The sequence below is a fragment of the Oncorhynchus clarkii genome, chromosome 18, assembly GCF_045791955.1.
Source record: "Oncorhynchus clarkii lewisi isolate Uvic-CL-2024 chromosome 18, UVic_Ocla_1.0, whole genome shotgun sequence".
Lineage (NCBI taxonomy): Eukaryota > Metazoa > Chordata > Actinopteri > Salmoniformes > Salmonidae > Oncorhynchus > Oncorhynchus clarkii.
Genome location: NC_092164.1, coordinates 47,752,948 through 47,778,086, shown reverse-complemented (window position 1 = coordinate 47,778,086; position 25,139 = coordinate 47,752,948). Strand labels below are relative to the sequence as shown.

At 41.5% G+C, this 25,139-nt stretch overlaps 3 protein-coding genes and 1 pseudogene across 7 annotated transcripts; 1 reads left to right on the top strand and 3 right to left on the bottom strand.

Annotated features, from left to right (window-relative positions):
* Positions 1 to 209: 209 nt before the first annotated feature.
* LOC139373599 (large ribosomal subunit protein eL15) lies at positions 210 to 4,314 on the bottom strand. Of its 3 annotated transcripts, none has more exons than XM_071114287.1 (4): positions 4,206 to 4,314; positions 2,195 to 2,376; positions 1,510 to 1,646; positions 210 to 568 (listed from the first exon to the last, which is right to left on the bottom strand). In XM_071114287.1, exons 2-4 carry the CDS (start codon positions 2,364 to 2,366, stop codon positions 263 to 265), a joined length of 615 nt encoding a protein of 204 aa, XP_070970388.1. In that variant the 5' UTR covers positions 2,367 to 2,376; positions 4,206 to 4,314; the 3' UTR covers positions 210 to 262. The 3 variants fall into 3 exon arrangements, with proteins under 3 accessions (XP_070970388.1, XP_070970387.1, XP_070970386.1); XM_071114286.1 differs by lacking the exon at positions 4,206 to 4,314 and adding an exon at positions 3,103 to 3,137; XM_071114285.1 differs by lacking the exon at positions 4,206 to 4,314 and adding an exon at positions 2,995 to 3,125.
* Positions 1,004 to 1,093, bottom strand: LOC139373981 (small nucleolar SNORD12/SNORD106; annotated as a pseudogene).
* Positions 3,508 to 7,673, top strand: LOC139373600 (NF-kappa-B inhibitor-interacting Ras-like protein 1). The gene is made up of 4 exons (XM_071114288.1): positions 3,508 to 3,639; positions 3,760 to 3,870; positions 4,256 to 4,497; positions 4,793 to 7,673. Exons 2-4 carry the CDS (start codon positions 3,777 to 3,779, stop codon positions 5,033 to 5,035), a joined length of 579 nt encoding a protein of 192 aa, XP_070970389.1. The 5' UTR covers positions 3,508 to 3,639; positions 3,760 to 3,776; the 3' UTR covers positions 5,036 to 7,673.
* On the bottom strand, positions 7,583 to 22,230 carry LOC139373602 (ubiquitin-conjugating enzyme E2 E1-like). Of its 3 annotated transcripts, none has more exons than XM_071114290.1 (6): positions 22,108 to 22,230; positions 21,170 to 21,258; positions 20,550 to 20,600; positions 9,068 to 9,200; positions 8,556 to 8,703; positions 7,583 to 8,374 (listed from the first exon to the last, which is right to left on the bottom strand). In XM_071114290.1, the coding sequence occupies exons 2-6, from the start codon at positions 21,208 to 21,210 to the stop codon at positions 8,277 to 8,279; spliced, it is 471 nt and encodes a 156-aa protein (XP_070970391.1). In that variant the 5' UTR covers positions 21,211 to 21,258; positions 22,108 to 22,230; the 3' UTR covers positions 7,583 to 8,276. The 3 variants fall into 3 exon arrangements, with proteins under 3 accessions (XP_070970391.1, XP_070970390.1, XP_070970392.1); XM_071114289.1 differs by having other exon boundaries at positions 21,170 to 21,317; positions 22,108 to 22,191; XM_071114291.1 differs by having other exon boundaries at positions 8,130 to 8,374; positions 21,170 to 21,255; positions 22,108 to 22,161.
* Between the last annotated feature and the right edge of the window lie 2,909 nt (positions 22,231 to 25,139).

Here is a 25,139-nt window from a genome sequence, read left to right as displayed (position 1 = left end):
GGTTCAGATCAGTTACACTCACTGCCATATTGATCAATAGTTATGACAGGGTGAATTTCTATAAACCACATTTCACAAGTCAGAAAATGCTAGTCCGTCAGCTTCGCATATCCTATTTACTAACCACTATCTATATCCCTTTATCGCCAAAGACATCAAATGGCAGCTTCTACACCCAAAATGATTAAATCTTACACACCACACCAATATTTTGTCACCATAAAAAGGCATGTGTTTATTTCTTTAAATGTACAGACACCCTCTAGCGGTAGCGGTGAAGCTGCAGGGTATTGCGTCTCTTCCAGGCTGCCCGGCGGGAACCACCCATGGTCAGGTGGAACTTGTGGCCCTTGCCCAGGCCACGGCTCTTCTTGCCCGCAGACGTCAGGCCACGCATCTCCCTGTGCTTGTGCACGGGCCTGGTGATCCATTGGGTGTCGGGGTTGCGTCTGATAGCCTTGTGGAAGGTGTCAATCAGGATCACCTCGAAGAACTTGTAGGTGGAGTCCTCTCCTACCCAGTAGGAGGCCAGCACCCTCAGGCCTCCACAGTGACGGCCAGCACGCTCCTGTTGGGGAGACCGAATACCAAGTAGGTCAGACAAGTCACATCCTGCGGGGCCATGCATAGTATGGGGTTGGCAGTGCTGTCACTAGACCAGACCCAAGAACATTGCAAATCAGTAATTTACCCAGTTACGCTATTACCCAGTTACGCTACATTCAAGTCCCTCTTTTACTCTACCCCACATCTGTTGAGCAATTCTAGCACGCGCGCATATATATATATACACACACACACACACACTAATAAAGGTATGGGAAGATCTAAAATGATAAAATCCCACTGCCTGACACATACACATGGAGCTGTACAACATATGGATTTGTCTCAACATTGAAGTAATCATCAAGTCCAATGAAGAGAATACCATTCACTTAGTTTAATACAATAGTTTTAAATACAACCAAGATACTTTTGGAAAGGACGCGTTATTTTCTGTAATGTGGTTTCAGACAAATTGGCTTATTTCAGACTGGTTTCACCATAGTCGATAAGATGGGGAAAAAAGTTGAGCATCATTAACCACATTGAGAGGACGCATTATTGATGAAAAGGGTTCGATTTAGAATGTGAGCCTTGTTTCAGAGGGAAGTGGGGCCAATATGAAATTACTTGTACCTATCCAACGCATTCATATCGGCACAAGGGCCTAGAAGCAGAGGCAAGGGTAGATTTGGAATTGAGCGTAGATTTGCCAAGTCAGGTCAGATCTGTGACATCCTTGTGCAGTTCTTTGTAACTTCTCCCTGAAGCATACTCATTCACTATCCCTCATGGACTTAAAATACTGACTGATGTAAGATTTTCTTTGTATAAAAAAAAATAAAACACTAGCCCAAGCTTACATCAATACCATGCTTTCAAGTCTTAAACAAAGTGAGCAAATGCAACATTTGGGGAGAAAGGAAAAGAATCACAATCAGATGCACCTGTTCAGAAACTTACCTCGGCAGTGGACTGGAGGCTGCGGGCAAACTTGATCTGGTTAACACCATGGTGGACGGGCTTGCCGTAGGTGGCACCCTTGGGCACGGGGCGCTTGCGGCCTCCACGACGAACGCGGACACGGTAGATGACGTAGCCTGTCATAAGACAGCGACATGTCAAGGAATAAAAGACAAATGACACAACCACTTGGTCTACCTTTCATGTGAAGCAACACTTCTAAACATATAAGTGACTTTGAGAAACCACAAACAGGCAATGGGAATACAATTACTGTCTAATCACGTTAACAGGGCTACAAATAACATATTACACCTTCAACGCATCAGACATGAGGGCTCCTGAGTGGTACAGCGGTCTTAGGCACTACATGTCATTACTGGCCCTGGTTCGATTCCAGGCTCTCTCACAACCGGCCGTGATTGGGAGTCCCATAGGGCGGCACACAATTGGCCCAGAGTCATCCGGGTTTGGCCGTTACTATAAATAAGAATTTGCTCTGAACTTGCCTAGTCTGTAGTGGGTTTGTCGTGATGCCTCTAGCAATGAGATGCCGTGCCTTAGACCACTGCGCCACTCGGGAGCATGTAGGTAGGGGTAAAGTGACTATGCATAGATAATAAACCTCGAGTAGCAGCACTGTTAAGGGGAGGGGAGGTCAACGTAAATTGTCCCGGTCACCCACCTTGTTTGCACTTGTACCCCAGTCTGCGGGCCTTGTCTGGTCTGGTGGGTCTAGGCGCACGGTGGAGACCGGAGAGCTGACGGTACTGCCAGCATCGGACGCGCAGGAGAAAGCGCATCACGTCGGACTGCTTCTTGCGCCATAGCTCTTGCATATATTTGTACGCTCCCATGTTGGATTAACTGTGAAAAAGGCAAATAGAAATACGTAATGATCACCATTAAATACTGGGATTTAACCGTTACTCTAATTGGAGGAAAAGTTAGGCACCGACAATTTGCTAATCTTCATTCAAAGCCATGATATACCAAATTGGCTAGCTAGCCAACACGTTTACTTTGTTTACAACGTAATGTAACCTTTAAATAATCAAGTCACGAATGTCATCTTCGGGATACATTTAATTTAGTATGTATTAAATTGGAGTCTACAAGCACGTGCTTTTGGGGCTCATTTCTGTTTCATTCTAGACCCCCTGGAAATCAGTCTTCGGGCAGTAGGAGGATCGCGGTAGGCCCCGATGCAAAGAGTCCTACACACTGGATAGGTAGCTAGTTAACCGGCTAGCACTCCATAGTAGATAACCACTAAAGCTAGAATATTTACTAGTAAAAACCCGTAACGCAACAAATGCACATAGTTTTATAAACACTGAACTTCAATGTCTATCAACTTTCTAACCTCGCTCTTAGGCAATGTATAGGAGACCAATAGAAGACCCGTGCATTACCTCGGATACACAATGCAATATTCATATTTTCAGAAATGAAAAAGCAGAAATGGAGGTAGTGTGTGATTACCTAAGCATTCCGTTAACTAACCCCAGAACTATACAACCTGATGGCCATGTTTTAATACAGATTTCTGATGGATTGTACATACTGAAAAATAATAAAATGCACTCTTACATGATGGCGTACCTGCCGGAAAGAAAGAAAAAACGTACCCAGTATGCTTTATCAAAACGTCAGTGACACAGTTCCGGTCAGATACGCCTGGGTATTGTAGTTTATTCCAATCATGTTAATATTTTTCATATACATTTCACCTAACTTAATTTAATAACCTGGATTTTGATGGTCTTGACATTTTAGAACACAACCACATTGAAATAAAAGTATTTAGTACTTACTTTTGTATATTGAGATTTGGTCCACTACACTTGTCGATTTTACCATTCTTATTGGTAGCTGGTAATATACATTTATATTTGACATTTATTAATGCATATTAATAAATGTATGTGTTATTTATACAGTGCATTTTTCTCAAAATTCACCGCTCCCCTCGCCTCTGCACATGCGCAGAAAATCATTGGAACTTCCTTGTCAAAAGAGAATGGATGTTGTGATTTTAGCTAGCTAAATAACTTCAAAGTTGGTTAGCTACCCAGTTTACTCCAATAATAATTGTAATCGCTCCGTTTGGCCAACTCTTACACCAAGGTACTTGTTTTATCGTATCAAGCCAGCTACGTAAACTTTGGATGCGATGTTGACGAAGATGCTTCAGCTACAGTAGTTCATTTTTTCTACTTATTTTACATTATTTTTGTGCTATTGCAGGTTTTCGCGTATTCGAAATGGGGAAAGGCTGCAAAGTTGTGGTGTGTGGTTTGGCATCTGTAGGAAAAACAGCCATCCTTGAACAGCTGTTATATGGCAATCACGCAGTTGGTAAGTTGATGACTGAATTGGTTGTATTTGAGAGATTAACACGGTATAAAATGTGCTTGTAGTGTTAAAAGGGAATTTGCAATGTAGCCTCGAATGTCCAGTTATTGGGAGCAAAACAGCCTTCTTGCACTTCTTTCACTATACAACTTTTGCAGTTGAAATCTGTAACTAAGTTTGTGTGTGGCGTGAATTGAAGACCATGGTCTGAGGTAAGCCAGAGAACTGACCGTCCGACATGGTGTGGCCTTACGCTCCACAGGGAGCCAAAGGAAACAAATTAATGCTATAGAATATATATACTGTATTTCACCGAGAGTTGAGTGAGTACTGCCTACCTGCCAGACTGTTGAACACAACCATTGAATTCCATTGTCTCCTGTTGAAGGTACAGAGTCCACTGAGACCCAGGAGGATGTGTATGTGGCGTCGGTGGAGACAGACCGCGGTGTGAAGGAACAGTTACGTCTCTATGACACCAGGGGGCTCCACGACGGCCTGGACCTTCCCAAGCACTACTACTCGGTGGCAGACGGCTTTGTGCTGGTCTACAGCGTGGACAGCCTGGAGTCCTTCAAGAAGGTGGATGTCCTCAAGAAGGAGATAGACAAATCCAGAGACAAGAAAGAGGTACTGGGTTTGTGATTGATTGAAACTCTCCTTAAGCTTTGCTAAGTGTGTGTGGTTTTGTTAAAGTGAGCCAAGTTTCGTTGATTGTTTTGGCCATAGACAGCTAATCAATCAAATGTATTTATAATGCCCTATTTACATCATCAGTTGTCACAGTACTTTTATTCTAACCTGGCCTAGACCCCAAAGAGCAAGCAGAAGCACAGTGGCCATAACAATAAAAAACGATAAACCAAGACACAAATCAGAACCTTATGCTATTGTTGTTTAGTTGGAGTGTCCCCTCTTCCTGCAGGTCATGGTGATTGTGCTAGGGAACAAGACGGACCTGCGTGAGCTTCGTCAGGTGGAGCACGAGGCAGCGCAGCAGTGGGCGCGGGGGGAGAAGGTCAAGCTCTGGGAGGTCAGCGTCACTGAGAGGAACTCTCTCATTGAACCCTTCACTATGCTCACCAGCCGCCTCACACAGCCTCAGAGCAAGTCTGCCTTCCCTCTTCCAGGACGCAAGAGCAAGGGCACGACGTCCAACGACATCTGAACTGTACTCAACCTTGAGCGTACCTAAGATCCAAGTACTTCGGGGGAGGGGGAGATGTCAGAGTAGGATCAATGAGTTAGCCAGCCAACTTACATTAATATTCTGACTTCATGTCAAGATAGATTGCCATGAAATATGGGCAAAGACATAGTAACTGACTCGACAACCAACAACCTATTAAATTCCCTTAAAATAAAGCTTTTTTATTTTTTAAATACAATTGAAGTCAGAAGTTTACATACACCTTAGCCAAATACATTTAAACTCAGTTTTTCACAATTCCTGACATTTAATCCTAGTAAAAATTCTCTGTTTTAGGTTAGTTAGGATCACCACTTTATTTCAAGAATGTGAAATGTCAGAATAATAGTAGAGAATGATTTATTTCAGCTTTTATTTCTTTCATCACATTCCCAGTGGGTCAGAAGTTTACATGCACTCAATTAGTATTTGGTAGCATTGCCTTTAAATTGTTTAACTTGGGTCAAACGTTTCGGGTAGCATTCCACAAGCTTCCCACAATAAGTTGGGTCAATTTTGTCCCATTCCTCCTGACAGAGCTGGTGTAACTGAGTCAGGTTTGTAGGCCTCCTTGCTCACACACTCTTTTTCAGTTCTGCCCACAAATGTTCTATGGGATTGAGGTCAGGGCTTTGTGATGGCCACTCCAATGCCATTTTGCGACAACTTTGGAAGTATGCTTGGAGTCATTGTCCATTTGGAAGACGCATTTGCGACCAAGCTTGAACTTCCTGACTGATGTCTTGAGATGTTGCTACAATATATCCACATAATTTTCCTCCCTCATGGTGCCATCTATTTTGTGAAGTGCGCCAGTCCCTCCTGTAGCAAAGCACCCCCACAACATGATGCTGCCACCCCCATGATTCACGGTTGGGATGGTGTTCTTCGGCTTGCAAGCCTTCCCCTTTTTCCTCCAAACATAACGATAGTCATTATGGCCAAATGGTATTTTTTGACAAAAAGTACGATCTTTGTCCCCATGTGCAATTGCAAACCGTAGTCTGGCTTTTTTATGGCGGTTTTGGAGCAGTGGCTTCTTCCTTACTGAGCGGCCTTTCAGGTTATGTTGATAAAGGACTCGTTTTACTGTGGATATAGATACTTTTGTACCTGTTTCCTCCAGCATCTTCCCAAGGTCCTTTGCTGTTGTTCTGGGATTGATTTGCACTTTTCGCACCAAAGTATGTTCATCTCTAGGAGACAGAACGTGTCTCCTTCCTGAGCAGTATGACGGCTGCGTCGTCCCATGGTGTTTATACTTGCGTACTATTGTTTGTACAGATGAACGTGGTACCTTCAGGCGTTTGGAAATTGCTCCCAAGGATGAACCAGACATGTGGTCTAAAGAAAAACTCTGAGGTCTTGGCTGATTTCTATTTGATTTTCCCATGTTGTCAAGCAAAGAGGCACTGAGTTTGAAGGTAGGCCTTGAAATACATCCACAGGTACACCTTCAATTGACTCACATTTTGTCAATTAGTGTATCAGATGCTTCTAAAGCCATTACATTTTCTTGAATTTTCTAAGCTGTTTAAAGGCACAGCCAACTTAGTGTATGTAAACTTCTGACCCACTGGAATTGTGATACAGTGAATTATAAGTGAAATAATCTGTCTGTAAACAATTGTTGGAAAAATTACTTGTCATGCACAAAGTAGATGTCCTAACTGACTTGCCAAAACTATAGTTTGTTAACATGATATTTGTTGAGTGGTTAAAAAACAAGTTAATGACTCCAACCTAAGTGTATGTAAACTTCTGACGTCAACGGTATACTTGCAAATCAAGAGATGTATCTTAATGTTTTTCAAAGTAAGCTGGATAAATGAGTGAACCTGCTTTGTGATATCATACACCCTTATGGTTTCTGTGTGCTCCATCCTATGGGAGGGTTAGAGTAGCTGCTTTACAGCAAGGTCTAGGCCCAAATAATGTGCCTTGGGAGTGAGGCATATTACTACCTAGTGTGTATGGCATACCAGTTTACTACCTAGTGTGTATGGCCTACCAGTTTACTACCTAGTGTGTATGGCCTACCAGTTTACTACCTAGTGTATGGCCCAGTGGCAAAATAACAAAGGTACTACCTTGATCAGGTCTGATGATTAAATGTCTGTTTAATCAGTTGCACCCTAAATGGTTGGTTGTGTATTTAAATACTTTATTCTTTGTACATGTTTGAGAATTTTTTTACTAACTTAATTTATTTGTCACTTTACTAAACTTAAATTCCTAGTGGGTAGGAATGGGATAAAATGTAGGACACAATTGTATGAAATGTCTGAATTGTTGTGAAGAGAATGTGGCTTCTGTAGTGCATCCAAATATATCCTTTCTCCTGAAGTGTACACTCGTTCACTACTACAAATCTAAAAGCATTGGATTGGTGGAGGCATGGGGCAGGAGTTTCCACTGTTTATACCAGTCATTTCCTTTCAATTCAGGGAATTGAAGTGAACCTATGTTCCAATTCTCTTTCCTCCCAAAGTATACATGTCGTGTATGAGACCTATCCAAATAACATTTTTGTGCTGCTACTTATTTTTTATTGTTGTCCATTGTTTTGACATATATGCATGTATTTCAATTTAACAATAAAATGGAGGGACTGTTATTTAAAGAAATCAGCAAGACATGAAGCACAACTTTCCCACCTAGACATTGTGCTGTATAGGCTACAATATGTTTCAGCAATATGTTATAGATTCAGATAGACATGCAAGAGGGCTTACACCAATGGTAACTAATATCTGAAAAATTCACACTGAAATGAGATTTGGAATTCTACCAGGAAACCATGCTGTGTGTGACAGGTTTATATAAACAGACCAAACATGTAGAATTAATTTCCTTTCGAAGCACAATTAGCTAAAAATTAAATCATTTTAAAGAACTACAAGGAAACACATTGAAAAGCATTATTGCCAAAATAGATGCTAATATACGGGTCGGAGAACATAAATACCATAAACAAAATATCAGGAGATGAAGACTTCAATTCCAAGATAAATATCCTCCCCTATTCTCTACCCTTCCTGTTCCCCCCACTCCATCCCAGAAGGAGCTCTGACACCCCCTAACCTCCCCCTCTCATGTTGCCCAAGGTCGTAGTTGTTAGGGCATGCAACAGAAAACGTTTTGCTATGGGAAACAAATTAACTTTTGTTATTGGACAAGTCCATGTAGTGCCTAATGAATACGACCCAGTCCTGTGCATCTATGTGGCGTATCTCTTGGTCCACTGTTTGGCTATCCTGTCGTGCTCTGGTCTGTTGGTTGTGTATTGGGTGGCGATGCTTCCTACCAGAGGGTCAGCTGTAAGAGGTGGAGAACACGAGTTATATATAGATAGGGCTTCAACGATAGCTTTGATCTGCCAGGACATATGCACACACGGAATTCCACACATGACAATGTTTGCACTTCAAAGCAGCCACTAATCAATGAATTTCAATGGAACCCACATTATAGTAGTATATGGTGTCTTAGGTCTTACCAGGGTTGCCGTCAGTGAGCAGGGAGCAGATGGACAGCAGCACCTTGGAGATGGTGAGGGCGGGGCTCCAGTTGTCCTTCAGGATGTCCAGACAGATCACACCCTGACTGTTGATGTTACAGTGGTAGATCCTGGTACGGAACGTCACCTAGGAAACAAAGTAGATCTATATCAATAGATTGTTTATGTTCCAGTGGTAGATCCTGAAAGCAACACAGAAAGAATCTACTCAACAATGCAAACCGATGTTCAGTCTAATCATGGAAGCCAAATTTCCATTTAAGCCTTTTTGATCTGGCTTGGTTAAATTGACCATTAACTGTTTGAAATTTGCAGAGAACTAGAGACCCTGAATTTCAATAAAATCAAAGTGCCATAGCTCCCTCCAGTGGTCAAAATGGCAATAACAAGTTCCCTTCTCAAGTGAGAAAGTGGTATCCTACATAGCTGTGTAATATTGAGGAATGTTCTAATAATTGTTTGAGTCAGCTTGTTTTGACTAGAGTGTTTACCTTGGGTGGTTTGAAGGGGTAGTCTGGTGTAAAGGCGATATCTAGGAAGAAGACCCCTCCCTCGTACACAGAGCCTGGTGGCCCCAGGATGGTGGATCTCCACTCATAGATGTTGTCTCCTTTTGGACCAGCACTGCAAACAGAGGTACATTACACTGTTTCATGGAGTGGTGGTCGGTGCCTTTTTTCATGAGTATGGCCTTATTACAGCATATTGATGACTGTCATTCATATTCCATTCACCCAGTTCAATGTAACAGTGATAGGTTTAGGCTACTACATGACACTAATTTCCCTGTACCCATCATGAGGTTGCTTCAACCTAGCTTATGAATGAACGTTTATAACGTAGGTGCACACAGGTCGAGAGAAAGATTTGAGGTGACAGACGGTGACACATTCAATACTGCCTTGCACACTCTTGCTTGCATCTAGCTGATATAGGGTGTAATCATTAGTCCAACAGTTGCAAACAATAGTTTCTATTGGATAAATTCAGGTATGTTTATCCCCGTTTTGTTCCGTTTAAGAAACATTAACAGAATCAGCGGAATGAATAGACCCCTTATCACCCTTAAAACACAGTTGACTTTCATAGCAGCCACAATGTATTCCTTCTCGAATTGTGTGCTCTCCTCTCACCTTCGCTTGTGGACTTCAATGCACAACAGCAGCTGTGTGTGACGAGGAGAAAAAACCTTTCCAAGCCAAACTATATCATAACCGCTACACACAGCCTACATCATTGTCACCATATTTTGTTTATTTATTTAACTAGGAAAGTCAGTTAAGAACAAATTCTTATTTACTATGACGCCTACATCGGCCAAACCCGGACAATGCTGGGCCATCTGGGAGTCCCATAGGGCGGCACACAATCACGGCCGGTTGTGATGCAGCCCGAATTAGTTAAAGTAACGTCATAGTCAACATAGCTTACTAACGCATTAGTAAACCCACTACAATCATGCTGTAATGTTACAGTGTACAGTCAGTAAGCAGTTTAGCACTTACACCAGCGGGCCCTGGTAGCAAAGAAAATGTGTAAAACCAAAAGCTTACCTTGACTTGGAAGATTTCCAGTGTTGTGTTGGATAATCATAGCCAGCTAGATAACCTCTGTTTGAGCAAGGTGTTCGAGTAAGCCAAACTAGCTGGCTGCACTTGCTAAGTGAAACTAAAAGACAAAATCTCTCTCCCACTTGCTTCTCCTTCATTTTGGAAGAAAATAACATTTGTTCAAATCTGCTCAACTATTGTCTCTCCCCTTGAGTCAACTACTCACCACATTTTATGCACTGCAGTGCTATCTAGCTGTAGCTTATGCTTTTAGTACTACATTTCTCTCTGATCCTTTGATTGGGTGGACAACATGTCAGCTCATGCTGCAAGGCAAGAGCTCTGATAGGTTGGAGGACATCCTATAGAAGTTGTCATAATTACTGTTTAAGTCTATGGAAGGGGGTGAGAACCATTAGCTTCCTAGGTTTTGTATTGAAGTCAATGTACCCAGAGGAGGACGGAAGCCAGCTGTCTTCCAGCAACTCCATGGTGCTACCCTACAGAGTGCTGTTGAGGCTACTGTAGACCTTCATTGCATAATAGTGTTTTAATCAATTATTTGGTGTCGTGATTATATTTAGTACAGGTTTATCTAAAAAGGATAACAACATTTTAACATGATTATTTTTATTACAATTCACTGAGGAGGATGGTTCTCCTCAGCTGTCTTCTTCTTTATGTGTACTGACTGTCATCACATCTCTAACCCATTAGCAGCTGCTAAACACAGTGTAATGCACACTAGGCTGTTATTACAGAAAAGATAGCATAATGACACCACTTCAACAGAGCGGCTGAAAGACTGAAGAAACACTACCCATTCCTGATAATGGCAATCGCACAGAGATATAGTACATTACGTATAATACTATCTATTCTATTTATGTGGGAAATCAGCCCGTGAGTGAACATTCCTTTCAGTAATGTAAAGGGAATATTGCATGAATATAGAATGAATATAAGGAGTGATCTATCCGAGGTGGTCTTTCCATTTCAAGTACCTAGCATCCCAGGAGTAATGGGAACGCATCGAGGTTTTCTTCATTCATGAAACACTATGGATGGTATGTTTAATGTAGGGAAGACAACATGGCATTCATTTGATCGTTTACAGTGGGTTTACTTCCTCCCTTTGCTCGTTTCCCAGAGGGGTTCCCTCCCTGGCTGGATATAAACCACATCTCGAATGTCTGTTCTGTTCCCACAAAGCCTTCAGGAGACGTATAGAGCAAAACCACCCGGGGATATGAATCAGAATGAATCATAAACTGAAGAGGTGTTAAAGAGGGGGAACCCATCTGCCAAAAACTGTTTGGAAACTGAATGGAACAGGAAGGTATTTATTACCTGGATAAGAAACACATTTCACTTTCATAAAAGTTGCGATAGAAAAAAAAAAGGCAATAGAAGCTGTTAAGGAGCCTTTTGGACCTAGACTCCGGTACCGCTTGACGTGCAGTAGCAAAGGCTGGAGACTGACAATTTTTTGGGCCTTCCTCTGACACACCTAGTATATAGGAATATAAGAATGTGAAATGTCCAAATAATAGTAGAGAGAATGATTTATTTCAGCTTTTATTTCTTTCATCACATTCCCAGTGGGTCAGAAGTTTACATACACTCAATTAGTATTTGGTAGCATTGCCTTTAAATTGTTTAACTTGGGCAAACGTTTTGGGTAGCCTTCCACAAGCTTCCCACAATAAGTTGGTTGAATTTTGTCCCATTCCTCCTGACAGAGCTGGTGTAACTGAGTCAGGTTTGTAGGCCTCCTAGCTCGCACACTCTTTTTCAGATCTGCCTACGCATTTTCTATAGGATTGCGGTCAGGGCTTTGTGATGGCCACTCCAATACCTCGACTTTGTTGTCCTTAAGCCATTTTGCCACAACTTTGGAAGTATGCTTGGGGTCATTGTCCATTTGGAAGACGCATTTGAGACCAAGCTTGAACTTCCTGACTGATGTCTTGAGATGCTGCTTCAATATATCCACATAATTTTCCTACCTCATGATGCCATCTATTTTGTGAAGTGCACCAGTCCCTCCTGCAGCAAAGCACTACCACAACATGATGCTGCCGCCCCTGTGCTTCACGGTTGGGATGGTGTTCTTCGGCTTGCAAGCCTTCACATTTTTCCTCCAAACATAACGATGGTCATTATGGCCAAACAGTTCTATTTGTGTTTCATCCGACCAGAGGACATTTCTCCAAAAAGTACAATCTCTGTCACCATTTGCAGTTGCAAACCGTAGCCTGGCTTTTTTATGGTGGTTTTGGAGCAGTGGCTTCTTCCTTGCTGATGTTGATATTTGACTCGTTTTACTGTGGATATAAATATTTTTGTACCCGTTTCCTCCAGCATCTTCACAAGGTCCTTTGCTGTTGTTCTGGGTTTGATTTGAACTTTTCACACCAAAGTACATTAATCTCTAGGAGACAGAACACGTCTCCTTCCTGAGCAGTATGACAGCTGCGTGGTCGCATGGTGTTTATACTTGCGTGCTATTGTTTGTATAGATGAACCTGGTACCTTCAGGTGTTTGGAAATTGCTCCCAAGGATGAACCAGACTTGTGGAGGTCTTGGCTGATTTGTTTTTGATTTTCCCATGATGTCAAGCAAAGAGGCACTGGGTTTGAAGGTATGCCTTGAAATACATCCACAGGTACACCTCCAATTGACTCAAATTATGTCAATTAGCCTATCAGAAGCTTCTAAAGCCATGACATCATTTTCTGGAATTTTCTAAGCTGTTTAAAGGCACAGCCAACTTAATGTATGTAAACTTCTGACCCACTGGAATTGTGATACAGTGAATTATAAGTGAAATAATCTGTCTGTAAACAATTGTTGGAAAAATGACTTGTGTCATGCACAAAGTAGATGTCCTAACCGACTTGCCAAAACTATAGTTGTTAACAAGAAATTTGTGGAGTGGTTGAAAAACAAGTTAATGACTCAAACCTAAGTGTATGTTAAACTTCCAACTTCAACTATACACACAAAAAATGGAATTCTTTATTTCAACGTTCTTATAAATATAGCTAGCAACAGAATAAACACATTTTGAATGACATACCTACAGTGGAAAAGAGGAGTGTTATTTTTAATTATGTCAACTTTATTTCTCAACTCCTAATATTGTCTGACATAAGCTTTGAAAAAGCATCCGCTTACCAGTCGGCTGGTAATCTTTCTTTCTTGGCTCTATTTAATCCGTATTGTGGAAGTTCAGCATTACTGTGGGGGCAATGTTCAGGCATCAGTGGAGACTGCATTCATGCATATGTTGGCTCAATCGGAAAATTACCTTCACATTTCTATCGTGCAATCTATAACGCTTCAGCAATACAGCCTGAATAGAGCCCTTACTTTTTGCCAACACATAGCTAACCTTGGTATAAACTCCAAACACATTTTTGTTAATAGCAGCTATCTTTACCTAATAGGATGAGTTCACACTTCCGCAACAAAAATAACAATCTACCAAATATATTCATTTTAGAATGTTGATACTTCCTCCTTGCCATTCAGCTGATAAGACATTATAAATATATATATACACATTTCTTTGCTAACATGATGGGGGTCCCTGGGTCACCGATTTGCTTGGCCGGGGGTCCCTGGGTCACTGATTTGCTTGGCCGGGGGTTCCTGGGTAGCCGATTTGCTTGGCCGGGGGTTCCTGGGTAGCCGGTTTGCTTGGCCGGGGGTTCCTGGGTAGCCGGTTTGCCTGGGAGCGAGTCCCTGTGCAAGAAAACGTTGAAGACCCCTGTTCTATGGCATTTCAGACTGCTATTATAGGGGACCTTTTTACTCTATCATGTGTCTGTTTATGATTGTGTTTTGCTTTTCATGTATTGGCTTTGTATGATAACGTGTATATGGTAGTGCAGTTTATGTGTATATTGTATTTTGATGTATATTGTTGTGCTAAACAGGGCTCACCTGGAAAAACAAACCTTGGTCTCAGTATTGACTCCCTGTCAAAATAAAAAAATCACTGAAAATACAAGAGGCAACAGTTTCCCAACGAACCATGAACACAGCAAGGAAAACAGCCTCCATTATTCCAATAATGGGTCCAACTCCAATGATCATGACTACCAAACAAACACAGCTCCTTTCAGATATAACAGCTCAGAGATACAATAGGTAGCAGCACTACTTTGGGTTTATAAGAGCTAGCTAACAACGCAGCGTGGGCTAGACACTTCCACCCCAGGGAAAGGCCTTTTTATAGATATGAAAAGCTTTAGAGACTTTGGCAGCAGTCACACACACCCCATCACAGTCACACAACAGCTTCAGCACTAACAGTAACATTGTAATGTGTAAAAGAGTTGAAGTCCCCGCCCACTCGCAGAAATCTAATTAGCATACCCAAAAAAAAATCCCCATTCAAATCTGTCACTAAGCCAGAGATGTTTTTGCATTGGATGCATTTCAATCCACCGATGTTGCACTTCTGCGGTGAAAAGTGAGAGCTAGAGCGGTTTTTGTCAGACCATGACGTCCCGAAAATCGGTCTTCTCACAAAATTGTCTGCAGCGTCCGATCAGTTTGACCTACAAAAAAAAAAAAAATGCATAGAAGTATATATGGAGACTGTTCAGTGCCAAAAATAAAAGGGTTAAATACTTGTAAAAAAAAAAAAAAATGTAAATACTGTTTGCTGAGCTTTCTTTCTTGGGCTCCAGAGTGGCACAGAGTTCTAAGGCATTGCATCTCAGTTCAAGAGGCATCACTACAGTCCCTGGTTTGAATCCAGGCTGTATCACATCCGGCCTTGATTGGGAGTCCCATAGGGCGGCGCACAATTGGCACAGCGTCGTCTGGGTTTGGCCGAGGTCGGCCGTCATTGTAAATAAGAATTGACTTGTCTAGTTAAATATAAAAAAATGTCCCATGTCTCTCAGATATAAAGACAGACACTTCAGAAACAAACTTCATTTCGATTTTGTTTTGGCACTATCCACATAGTGAATATGTTATCCAAAGCATTTGTATAGGTTAATAGCAGTAAGGGGTCTTAACATTCTAAATCCAATAGTTAAAATGGCCCTTGATATGACCTTCTTAAAACAATTCCATAAAGCTTAGTAGAGTCCCCTCCCGACTTAGAATGTTATGGGTTAAGAGAAGGAGAAAAAAAATTATTGGCTCTCAATCTAAAAAATAAGCTCAGAGTAGACTAGAGGGAGTAAACAAAGAATCACCTGCACCTCAGATGGATTACAATAACTACTGGCACACCTCCTGAAGTGAAAATATCTTTAGAGGCACAAACAGGCACACAAAAAGGATCTGAATACTTATGTAAATCCTTTTATTATTTTTTATACATTTCTGAAAACCTGTTTTAGCTTTGTCATTATGGGGTATTGTGTGTAGATTGCTGTGACGTAAATAAATGTGGAAAAATGGAAGGGGTCTGAATACTTTGAATGCACTGTACACACACACACTACAAGCCTTCAACATTCAATTACTGTCATAAACCTTAACGCTGAGAATGTCAGGAATCCAGCGAGACGCTACCGCAAGGCCAGACACCCCGGGGGCTACATCCTGAAGGGAGGGAGTATGAGTGTTTGTCAAAGTAAGGAAAATGAGTGCTAGGAAAAAAAGTGCAAGGGAGCAATAGCCAAAGAGCAATCTAAGGAAAACGAATGGAAGTGAGCGAGAGAGATGAGGAAGTGAGAGAGTGTGTGATGTTTGCACTATGACGACAAAACCGTTTAAAAATAAAACGAGGCTGGGGTGTGTGTGGCATGCCATGTCAAGTATAATTAGATTTTGATGAATGGCATCTGAGGAACGTAGTGTCCATAAGAAAACATGACATGCTTGCTATGGCAGAAAACATCCAGTTCAGGGAAATGGACTTACTGACAGGTTCATTAAAACCCCTAATTACCTCATGCAAAGAGCGTACATTGCATTTAAAGATAGTGTGAAAAGGGCATTTGTGGCCTTGGACCCATCTGCATTGTAGGTTTACTGATCTTTTTACATTATCATTTGCTTCATGGCTCCAGCAACTATGGTGATACATAACCAGGCCAGTGCAGTACGGCTTGGCCAGTCTCAATTGTGCGAAAAAGGGAAGTGTCCATCCATCAGAAACACCCCACAGACAGATTAATCAATGAGTAATCCAGCACACATCTGCAAGGCATCGCCTTGCCTCCTAATTATTCATACCCAAATGAACAGACTGTTCAATGAAGCATACTAAATAGAGATGTACAAAAATGAATTCCCCTTTTCAGCTACTTAGCAAAAGGGAGCATAGAGAACACAACTAGTGTGTGTTTACATACACAGTGAGAGGATTATATAGAAGTGCAACACTGCAGGCTCCCTCAGTGGCAGGGGACAAAGACTCATCATTAACAGATCTGACAACTGGGTTTGAACCCAGGTCTCCTACACCGAGCCATAAGACTGTGCTAGTCTGCTGAGCTAAAGCCTAGGCATTAGTTCGGGGAGCTAATGCAAGTCTTCAGGTCACAGGCAAGACGATTTGTCACACAAGCTTGGTTCACTGAATTACTTCCGTTCTTTGACACAACCACCAGGTCTGGTCAGTCCACCAGTCTGGTCACAGCAGACTGTCTCTGGTTGGAACATAGCGCATAGAGTCAGCCCCCCCCCGCCCCCCCCCCCCCCCCCCCCCAAAGCACGTACCTCCCACCTTCCCAAGCACCTGGGCCACACGTGGTGATGTGGTTCTAAACCCCCATAATCCCTCTGGATTAACCAGGACTCCTTCCTCTTCCCCAATACCACAGCAGCACCATAGCAGGCCACAAAAAAAAAAACACCTATGGATTGAATGACTAAATAGGATTCCTTTGTTCATGGTCCTCTTCAGCTGCAGAGTGTAAAGCTCAAATAAATTACGTCGATTGAGCCAGCCTCTGCCAAATCCATAGCAGTCATATGCCAGGGTCATCGGCTAGCTAATGGTCTGTTTTGGAACTGGTGTGTGTCTGTCAGTTGTGGTATGGAGAGCTGCTCCAACATGCAATCAGGTCACTTCTCAAGGTCTAGACAGGATCGTCATGAGCCACAATTCCATAAAGTGAGTGTAGACTGACTGCATCACAGCAGCTTGTTGTCAGCAGCAGAGAGTAAATTCTGACCTCATTGAACAAGATATACACTACCTTCAGAAAGTACTCACACCCCTTGACTTTTTCCACTTTGTTGTTACTGCCGGAATTTTAAATGTATTCAATTGAGATTAGTTACAATCTACACATAACACAAAAACTGAAGTGTTTATAGAATGTTTTTTTTATTAATAAAAAATGTAAAGCTGAAATGTCTTGAGTCAATCATTATTCAACTCCTTGGTTATGGCAAGCATAAATAAGTTCAGGAGTAAAAATGTGCTTAACAAATCATATAATAATAGGCATGGACTCATTACGTGTTCAGTAATAATAGTGGTTAACATGATTTTAAATAACTACCCCATCTCTGTACCCCACACAAACAATTATCTGTAGAGTCCCTCAATTGAGTAGTGAATTTCAAGCACAGATTTAACCACAAAGACCAGGGAGGTTTTTAAATGCCTCGCAAAGGGCAGCTATTGGTAGGTGTAAAATTTTAAAAAAGCAGACATTGAATATCTCTTTGAGCATGGTGAAGTTATTAAATTACGCTTTGGATGGTGTATCAATGCACCCAGTCACCACTAATATACAGGTGTCCTTACCTCAGTTGCTGAGGAGGAAGGAAACTGGTCAGGGATTTCACCATGAGGCCAATGGTGATTTTAAAATGGTTAAAGAGTTTAATGGCTGTGATGAGAAAACTGAATGGATCAAAAACGTTTAACTTACTCCACAATACTAACCTAAATGACAGAGGTGAAAAGGAGGAAGCCTGTATAGAGTAAAAGTACTCTAAAACATGCATCCTGTGTGCATTAAGGCACTAAAGTAATACTGCAAAAAGTGTGGAAAACACACTTTCTGTCCTGAATACAAAGCATTATGTTTGGGGCAAATCCAACACATCACAAAGTACCACTTGTCAAGCATGGTGGTGGCTGCATGATGTTATGGGTATGCTTGTCATTGGAAAGGACTAGAGAGTTTTTTTTTTAGTATACATTTTTTTGGAATATAGCTATAAGCACAGGCAACATCCTAGATGAAAACCTGGTTCAGTCTGCTTTCCAACAGACACTGGGAGACAAATTCACCTTTCAGCAGGACAATGACCTAAAACACAATGCCAAATATACACTGGAATTGCTTACCAAGACAGCATTGAATGTTCCCGAGTGGCCTACTTACAGTTTTGACTTAAAATTGTCTTAAAAATCTATGCGAAGACTTGATCAACAACCAATTTGACTGAGCTTGAAGAATAACGTGCAATATTGTACAATCCAGTTATGCAAAGCTCTTAGAGACTTAGCCAAAAAGACACAGCTGTAATCGCAGCCAAAGGTATTGACTCAGGGGTATAAATACTTTCAGTACCAGTCAAAAGTTGACACACTTACTCATTCCAGGGGTTCTTTATTTTTACTATTTTCTACATTGTAGAATAGTGAAGCCATCAAAACTACGAAATAACACATATGGAATCATGTAGTAACCAAAAATTTTTTTAAAAAGTGTTAAACAAGTCGAAAATATATTATATTTTTGAGATTCTTCAAAGAAGCCATTCTTTGTCTTGATGACAGCTTTGCACACTCATGGCATTCTCTCAACCAGCTTCATGAGGTAGTCACCTAGAATGCATTTCAATTAACAGGTGTGCCTTGTTAGAAGTTAATTTGTGGAATTTATTTTCTTCTTAATGTGTTTGAGCCAATCAGTTGTGTTGTGACAAGGACAAGACCAAGTCCATATTATGGCAAGAACAGCTCAAATAAGCATAGAAACAGCAGGCAATCATTACTTTAAGAACATGAAGGTCAGTCAATCCAGGAAATGTCAAGAACTTTGAGCGTTTCTTCAAATGCAGTTGCAAAAACCATCAAGCGCTATGATGAAACAGGCTCTCACGAGGACCGCCACAGGTAAGGAAGACCTAGAGTTACCTTTGCTGTAGATGATAAGTTAATTAGAGTTAACTGCACCTCAGATTGCAGCCCAAATCAATGCTTCAAAGAGTTCAAGTAACAGACACATCTCAACATCAACTGTTCAGAGGAGACTGTGTGAATCAGGCCTTTGTGGTTTAATTGCTGCAAAGAAACCACTACTAAAGGACACCAATAATAAGAAGAGACTTGCTTGGGCCAAGAAACACAAGCAATGGACATTAGACCGGTGGAAATCTGTCCTTTGGCGTAATGAGTCATAATTTGAGATTTTTGGTTCCAACCACCCTGTCTTTGTGAGACACAGAGTAGGTGAACGGATGATCTGCACATGTGTGATTCCCACCGTGAAGCATGGAGGAGGTGTGATGGTGTGAGGGTACTTTGCTGGTGACACTGCCAGTGATGTATTTAGAATTTAACGCACACTTAACCAGCATGGTTACCACAACATTCTGCAGTGATACGGCATTCCATCTGGTTTGCGCTTAGTGTGACTATCATTTGTTTTTCAACAGGACAATGACCCAAACCACACCTCCAGGCTGTGTAAGGGCTATTTGACCAAGAAGGAGAATGATGGAGTCACCCGACATCAACCCAATTGAGATAGTTTGGGATGAGTTGGACTGAGTTGGACAGTAGAGTAACAGAAAAGCAGCCAACAAGTGCTCAGCATGTGGGAACTCCTTCAAGACTGTTGGAAAACCATTCCTCATGAAACTAGTTAAGAGAATGCCAAGAGTGTGCAAAGCTATCAAGGCAAAGGGTGGGTATTTTGAAGAACCTCAAATCTATTTTGATTTTAACACTTTTTAATTGATTTTAATCACTACATGATTCCATTTGTGTTATTTCATAGTTGTGATGTCTTCTATTATTCTACAATGTAGAAAATAGTAAAAACAAAGAAAGACCCTTGAATGAGTAGGTGTAGCAACTTTTGACTGGTACTGTACGTAAATGAGATATTTTCAATAAATTTGCAAAAAATTCTAAAAACATGTTTTCACTGTCATTAAGGGGTATTGTGTGTAGATGGGTGAAAAAAATATATTTAATCAATTTTGAATTCACGCTGTAACAGAATGTGGAATAAGTCAAGGGGTATGAATACTTTAAGGTACTGTACATACAGATATTAACTCCCTCTGTGGCCTTCAAGGTTAATTAACACATGACAAGGAGCTGCTTTAATATCTTCTGTCTCCTTAGATTGAGTGTGTGTGTTGTATTGCTACAGGCCCAACTAAGCACATCTCTTCTTCTTTACCACTTAACTGGCCTTCCAGGACACGTCAGAATTGTGTGTATCATGTCACACACACACACAAGCCTACCTGCAGTTCGGTGGTGGATCCAAAGTAATGTCAGCCAACTCCTTCTGAATTCTGAAATAAAGCACAAATTAAAATGACATCATTACTCACATGGTCTTGATTCTTACAGCAGATAACTAATATGGAACAAGCATAGCCACATGAAGTATTTTGGGTGGGGGCTATGAGAACACGATACATTGTCATGGCAGACAACCAAAATGTCCAGAGGGCTAATTTTACCAAAGGATTGAGACAGATCGTAAAACAGGTTGAGGACAAACATATACAAACTCCATTGTGCATTTTTTTAAAGCATTCCTCTTACCACAATTTAATAACACACTTCAAGTTAATATGCAAATTAGTTAGCCTATGATTCAATGGATGACAATTTTTAAAAAGTTTGACAACCGTGAACTGAAGATGGTTGAGAACATTTTAAAACGGTCGAAAAATGTTTATATACGCAACCAATTCAGAAAGTTGTCCACTACAAATCAAACACAGTGACACGCGCCAGGAAATTATAAGACGATACATTATATCAAGAGTGGATGCGCGTGAGCTACTATATTACAAAATATCAACTCAATGAAACATTGTATGTATTTGACAGCAACAATGAGCCTAGTCCTTACCTTTTGGCACTGGTGGAGAGGAGTTTGGAGGTCTTGCTCATGATGGCTTTGCTTTCTGCTCGTTTCTTAGGCGCGTTTATTTTTAACTGCTGATAAATTGAGGAAGAAGAACTAACGCTGGCACGCGAATCCTCATCCGACATAACGACTTGTACAGACAAATAAAAAGCAACATTCAGGCTACAGAAAAACAAACACCTAAGATCTATACCCCCCAGTTCAGCAGCACTGCCAATATTCGATGTATGCTATCAATAACCAGCGGCAACAATGCGACCTTTAGCGTAACTGGCTCCAAGCAACGATGGGTTCAGAGGTTTACATACTCAATTCAATATGAACTTATCCTGCTTATAGTAAAATAATTATCCCCAGTCTTGCATAAGGCTCTAAGAGATTAACCTAGTGACCTTATGCTAATGTTTGCACTGAAGCGTTATTTTAGCTGGGTTGTGCTACAACAAAGGAGCACACAGCTCTTATTCATTACAGCCAAATAAGAACGATGAGGGGGGTTGCCTATTGCCTTATTCACTCAATTGATTAAATAGCCCAATGTAGCCTAAAATGGATTGGACAATGTCGCATTCGTTTGGGGAACTTTTCTCATTCCCACTGAGTTGACTTGAAACTTTCACTTTGAAATCAGATGCCCATAAGAGAATTTGCCGAATATTTATGCTAAACTAGTTGAATCTGTAGACCGAAGCCAATGTGTTTTACAATTCGACCGAATATTGGCATCTTTATCCCTCGACAGGCAGCAAAAGCTGATCTCAGTCCAGTCTTTAGGACAGACCATTTTCTTCAATTTCCCCCGACGGATAGATCCTATTCACCGACGAGATCCAAATGTCGACCCCCAGACGCGCCAAACAATACAATATGGATACATATTTCACGATATTTTAAAAGCATTCATTGTTAGATAGGCCCACCTTTCTTTGTGTCGGTGAATGCCTGGACGCGTGCCTCTTGCAGAGCGGAAGTGTGGGTACAGCAGCAGACGTAGCTACAGTTATCCAGGGCAATGGATTCCCTCTCGGTTGAGTACACCCGATGACAACGTCAAATTGAGAGCTAGCTGAGCACTGCTCTAAAATTCGGAAAAGAGAAAGTCAACAGACAGGTGTGCGCTGATTCTAACAGACTATTGTGAACATAAGCCTATATACACTGAACGAAAATATAAACGCTACAATTTAAAATATGGAGTTACACTTCATATAAGGAAAACAGTCAATTGAAATAAATATATTAGTGTCTAATATACTGATTTCACATGACTGAGAATACAGATATGCATCTGTTGGTCAAAGATACCTTAAAAAAAAGGTAGGGGCATGGATCAGAAAAGCAGTCATTATCTGGTGTGACAACCATTTGCCTCATGCAGCACGACATCTCCTTCATATAGAGTTGATCAGGCTGTTAATTGTAGTCTGTGGAATATTGTCCCACTCCTCTTCAATTGCTGTGCAAAGTTGCTGGATGTTGGCGGGAACTGGAACACACCGTCTGTCATACACGTAGATCCAGAGCATCTCAAACATGCTCAATGGGTGACATGTCTGGTGAGTATGCAGGCTATGGAAGAACTGGGGCATTTTCAGCATCCAGGTATTGTGTACAGATCCTTGCGACATGGGGCTGTGCATTATCATGCTGAAACATGAGGTGATGGCGGCGGATGAAGTGCACGACAATGGGCCTCAGGATCCCGTCACGGAATCTCTGTGCATTCACATTGCCATCGATAAAATGCAATTGTGTTTTTGTCCATACCATAACCCCACCGCAACCAAGAGGCATTCTGTTCACAACATTGACATCAGCAAACCGCTCACCCACACGACACCATACAAGCTATCTGCCATATACCAGGTACAGTTGGAACTGTGATTCCCCCGTGAAACACACTTTTCCAGCATGCCAGTGGTCATCGAAGGCGAGCGTTTGCCCTCTGAAGTCAGTTATGACGAGTACTCAGATAAGCTTCCCTGAGACGGTTTCTGACAGTTTGTGAAGAAATTCTTCGGGTGTGCAAACCAATAGTTTCATCAGCTGCTTGGGTGGCTGGTCTCAGACGATCCTGCAGGTGAAGAAGCCGGATGTGGAGGTCCTGGGCTGTCTGCGGCTGAGAGGCCGGTTGGATGTACTGCCAATTTCTCTAAAATGACATTGGAGGCAGCTTATGGTAGAGAAAAGAACATTAAATTATCTTGCAACAGCTCTGGTGGACATTCCTGCAGTCAGCATGCCAATTGCACACACCCTCAAAACTTAAGACACACAACCATTGTGGCATTGTGTTGTGACAAATCTGCACGTTTTAGTGGCCTTTTATTGTCCCCAGCACAAGGTGAACCTGTGTAATGATCATGCTCTTTAATCAGATTCTTGATTTGCCACACCCATCAGGAGGATGGATTATCTTTGCAAAGGAGAAATGCTCACTAACAGGGATGTTAACAAATTTGTGCACAGAATTTAAAAGGAAAGCTTTTAGTGCTTCTGGAAAATGTTTTGAATCTTTTATTTCAGCTCATGAAACATGGGACCAACACATTACATGTTGTGTCATATATATATATACAGTGGGGCAAAAAAGTATTTAGTCAGCCACCAATTGTGCAAGTTCTCCCACTTAAAAAGATGAGAGGCCTGTAATTTTCATCATAGATACACTTCAACTATGACAGACAAAATTAGAAAAAAAATCCAGAAAATCACATTGTAGGATTTTTAATGAATTTATTTGCAAATTATGGTGGAAAATAAGTATTTGGTCAATAACAAAAGTTTATCTCAATACTTTGTTATATGCCCTTTGTTGGCAATGACAGAGGTCAATCGTTTTCTGTAAGTCTTCACAAGGTTTTCACACACTGTTGCTGGTATTTTGGCCCATTCCTCCATGCAGATCTCCTCTAGAGCAGTGATGTTTTGGGGCTGTAGCTGGGCAACACGGACTTTCAACTCCCTCCAAAGACTTTCTATGGGGTTGAGATCTGGAAACTGGCTAGGCCACTCCAGGACCTTGAAATGCTTCTTACGAGGCCACTCCTTCGTTGCCCGAGCGGTGTGTTTGGGATCATTGTCATGCTGAAAGACCCAGCCAGGTTTCATCTTCAATGCCCTTGCTGATGGAAGGAGGTTTTCACTCAAAATCTCACGATACATGGCCCCATTCATTCTTTCCTTTACACGGATCAGTCGTCCTGGTCCCTTTGCAGAAAAACAGCCCCAAAGCATGTTTCCACCCCCATGCTTCACAGTAGGTATGGTGTTCTTTGGATGCAACTCAGCATTCTTTGTCCTCCAAACACGACGAGTTGAGTTTTTATCAAAAAGTACTATTTTGGTTTCATCTGACCATATGACATTCTCCCAATCTTCTTCTGGATCATCCAAATGCTCTCTAGCAAACTTCAGACGGGCCTGGACATGTACTGGTTTAAGCAGGGGGACACGTCTGGCACTGCAGGATTTGAGTCCCTGGCGGCGTAGTGTGTTACTGATGGTAGGCTTTGTTACTTTGGTCCCAGCTCTCTGCAGGTCATTCACTAGGTTCCCCCGCGTGGTTCTGGGATTTTTGCTCACCGTTCTTGTGATCATTTTGACCCCACGGGGTGAGATTTTGCGTTGAGCCCCAGATCGAGGGAGATTATTAGTGGTCTTGTATGTCTTCCATTTCCTAATAATTGCTCCCACAGTTGATTTCTAATTTGCAAATAAATTCATTATAAATCCTAAAATGTGATTTTTCTGGATTTTTTTTTCTAATTTTGGCTGTCATAGTTGAAGTGTACCTATGATGAAAATTAGAGACCTCTCTCATCTTTTTAAGTGGGAGAACTTGAACAATTGGTGGCTGACTAAATCCTTATTTGCCCCACTGTGTGTGTGTGTGTGTGTATATATATATATATATATATATAAAATGCAGTGGAGGCTAGTGGGAGGAACT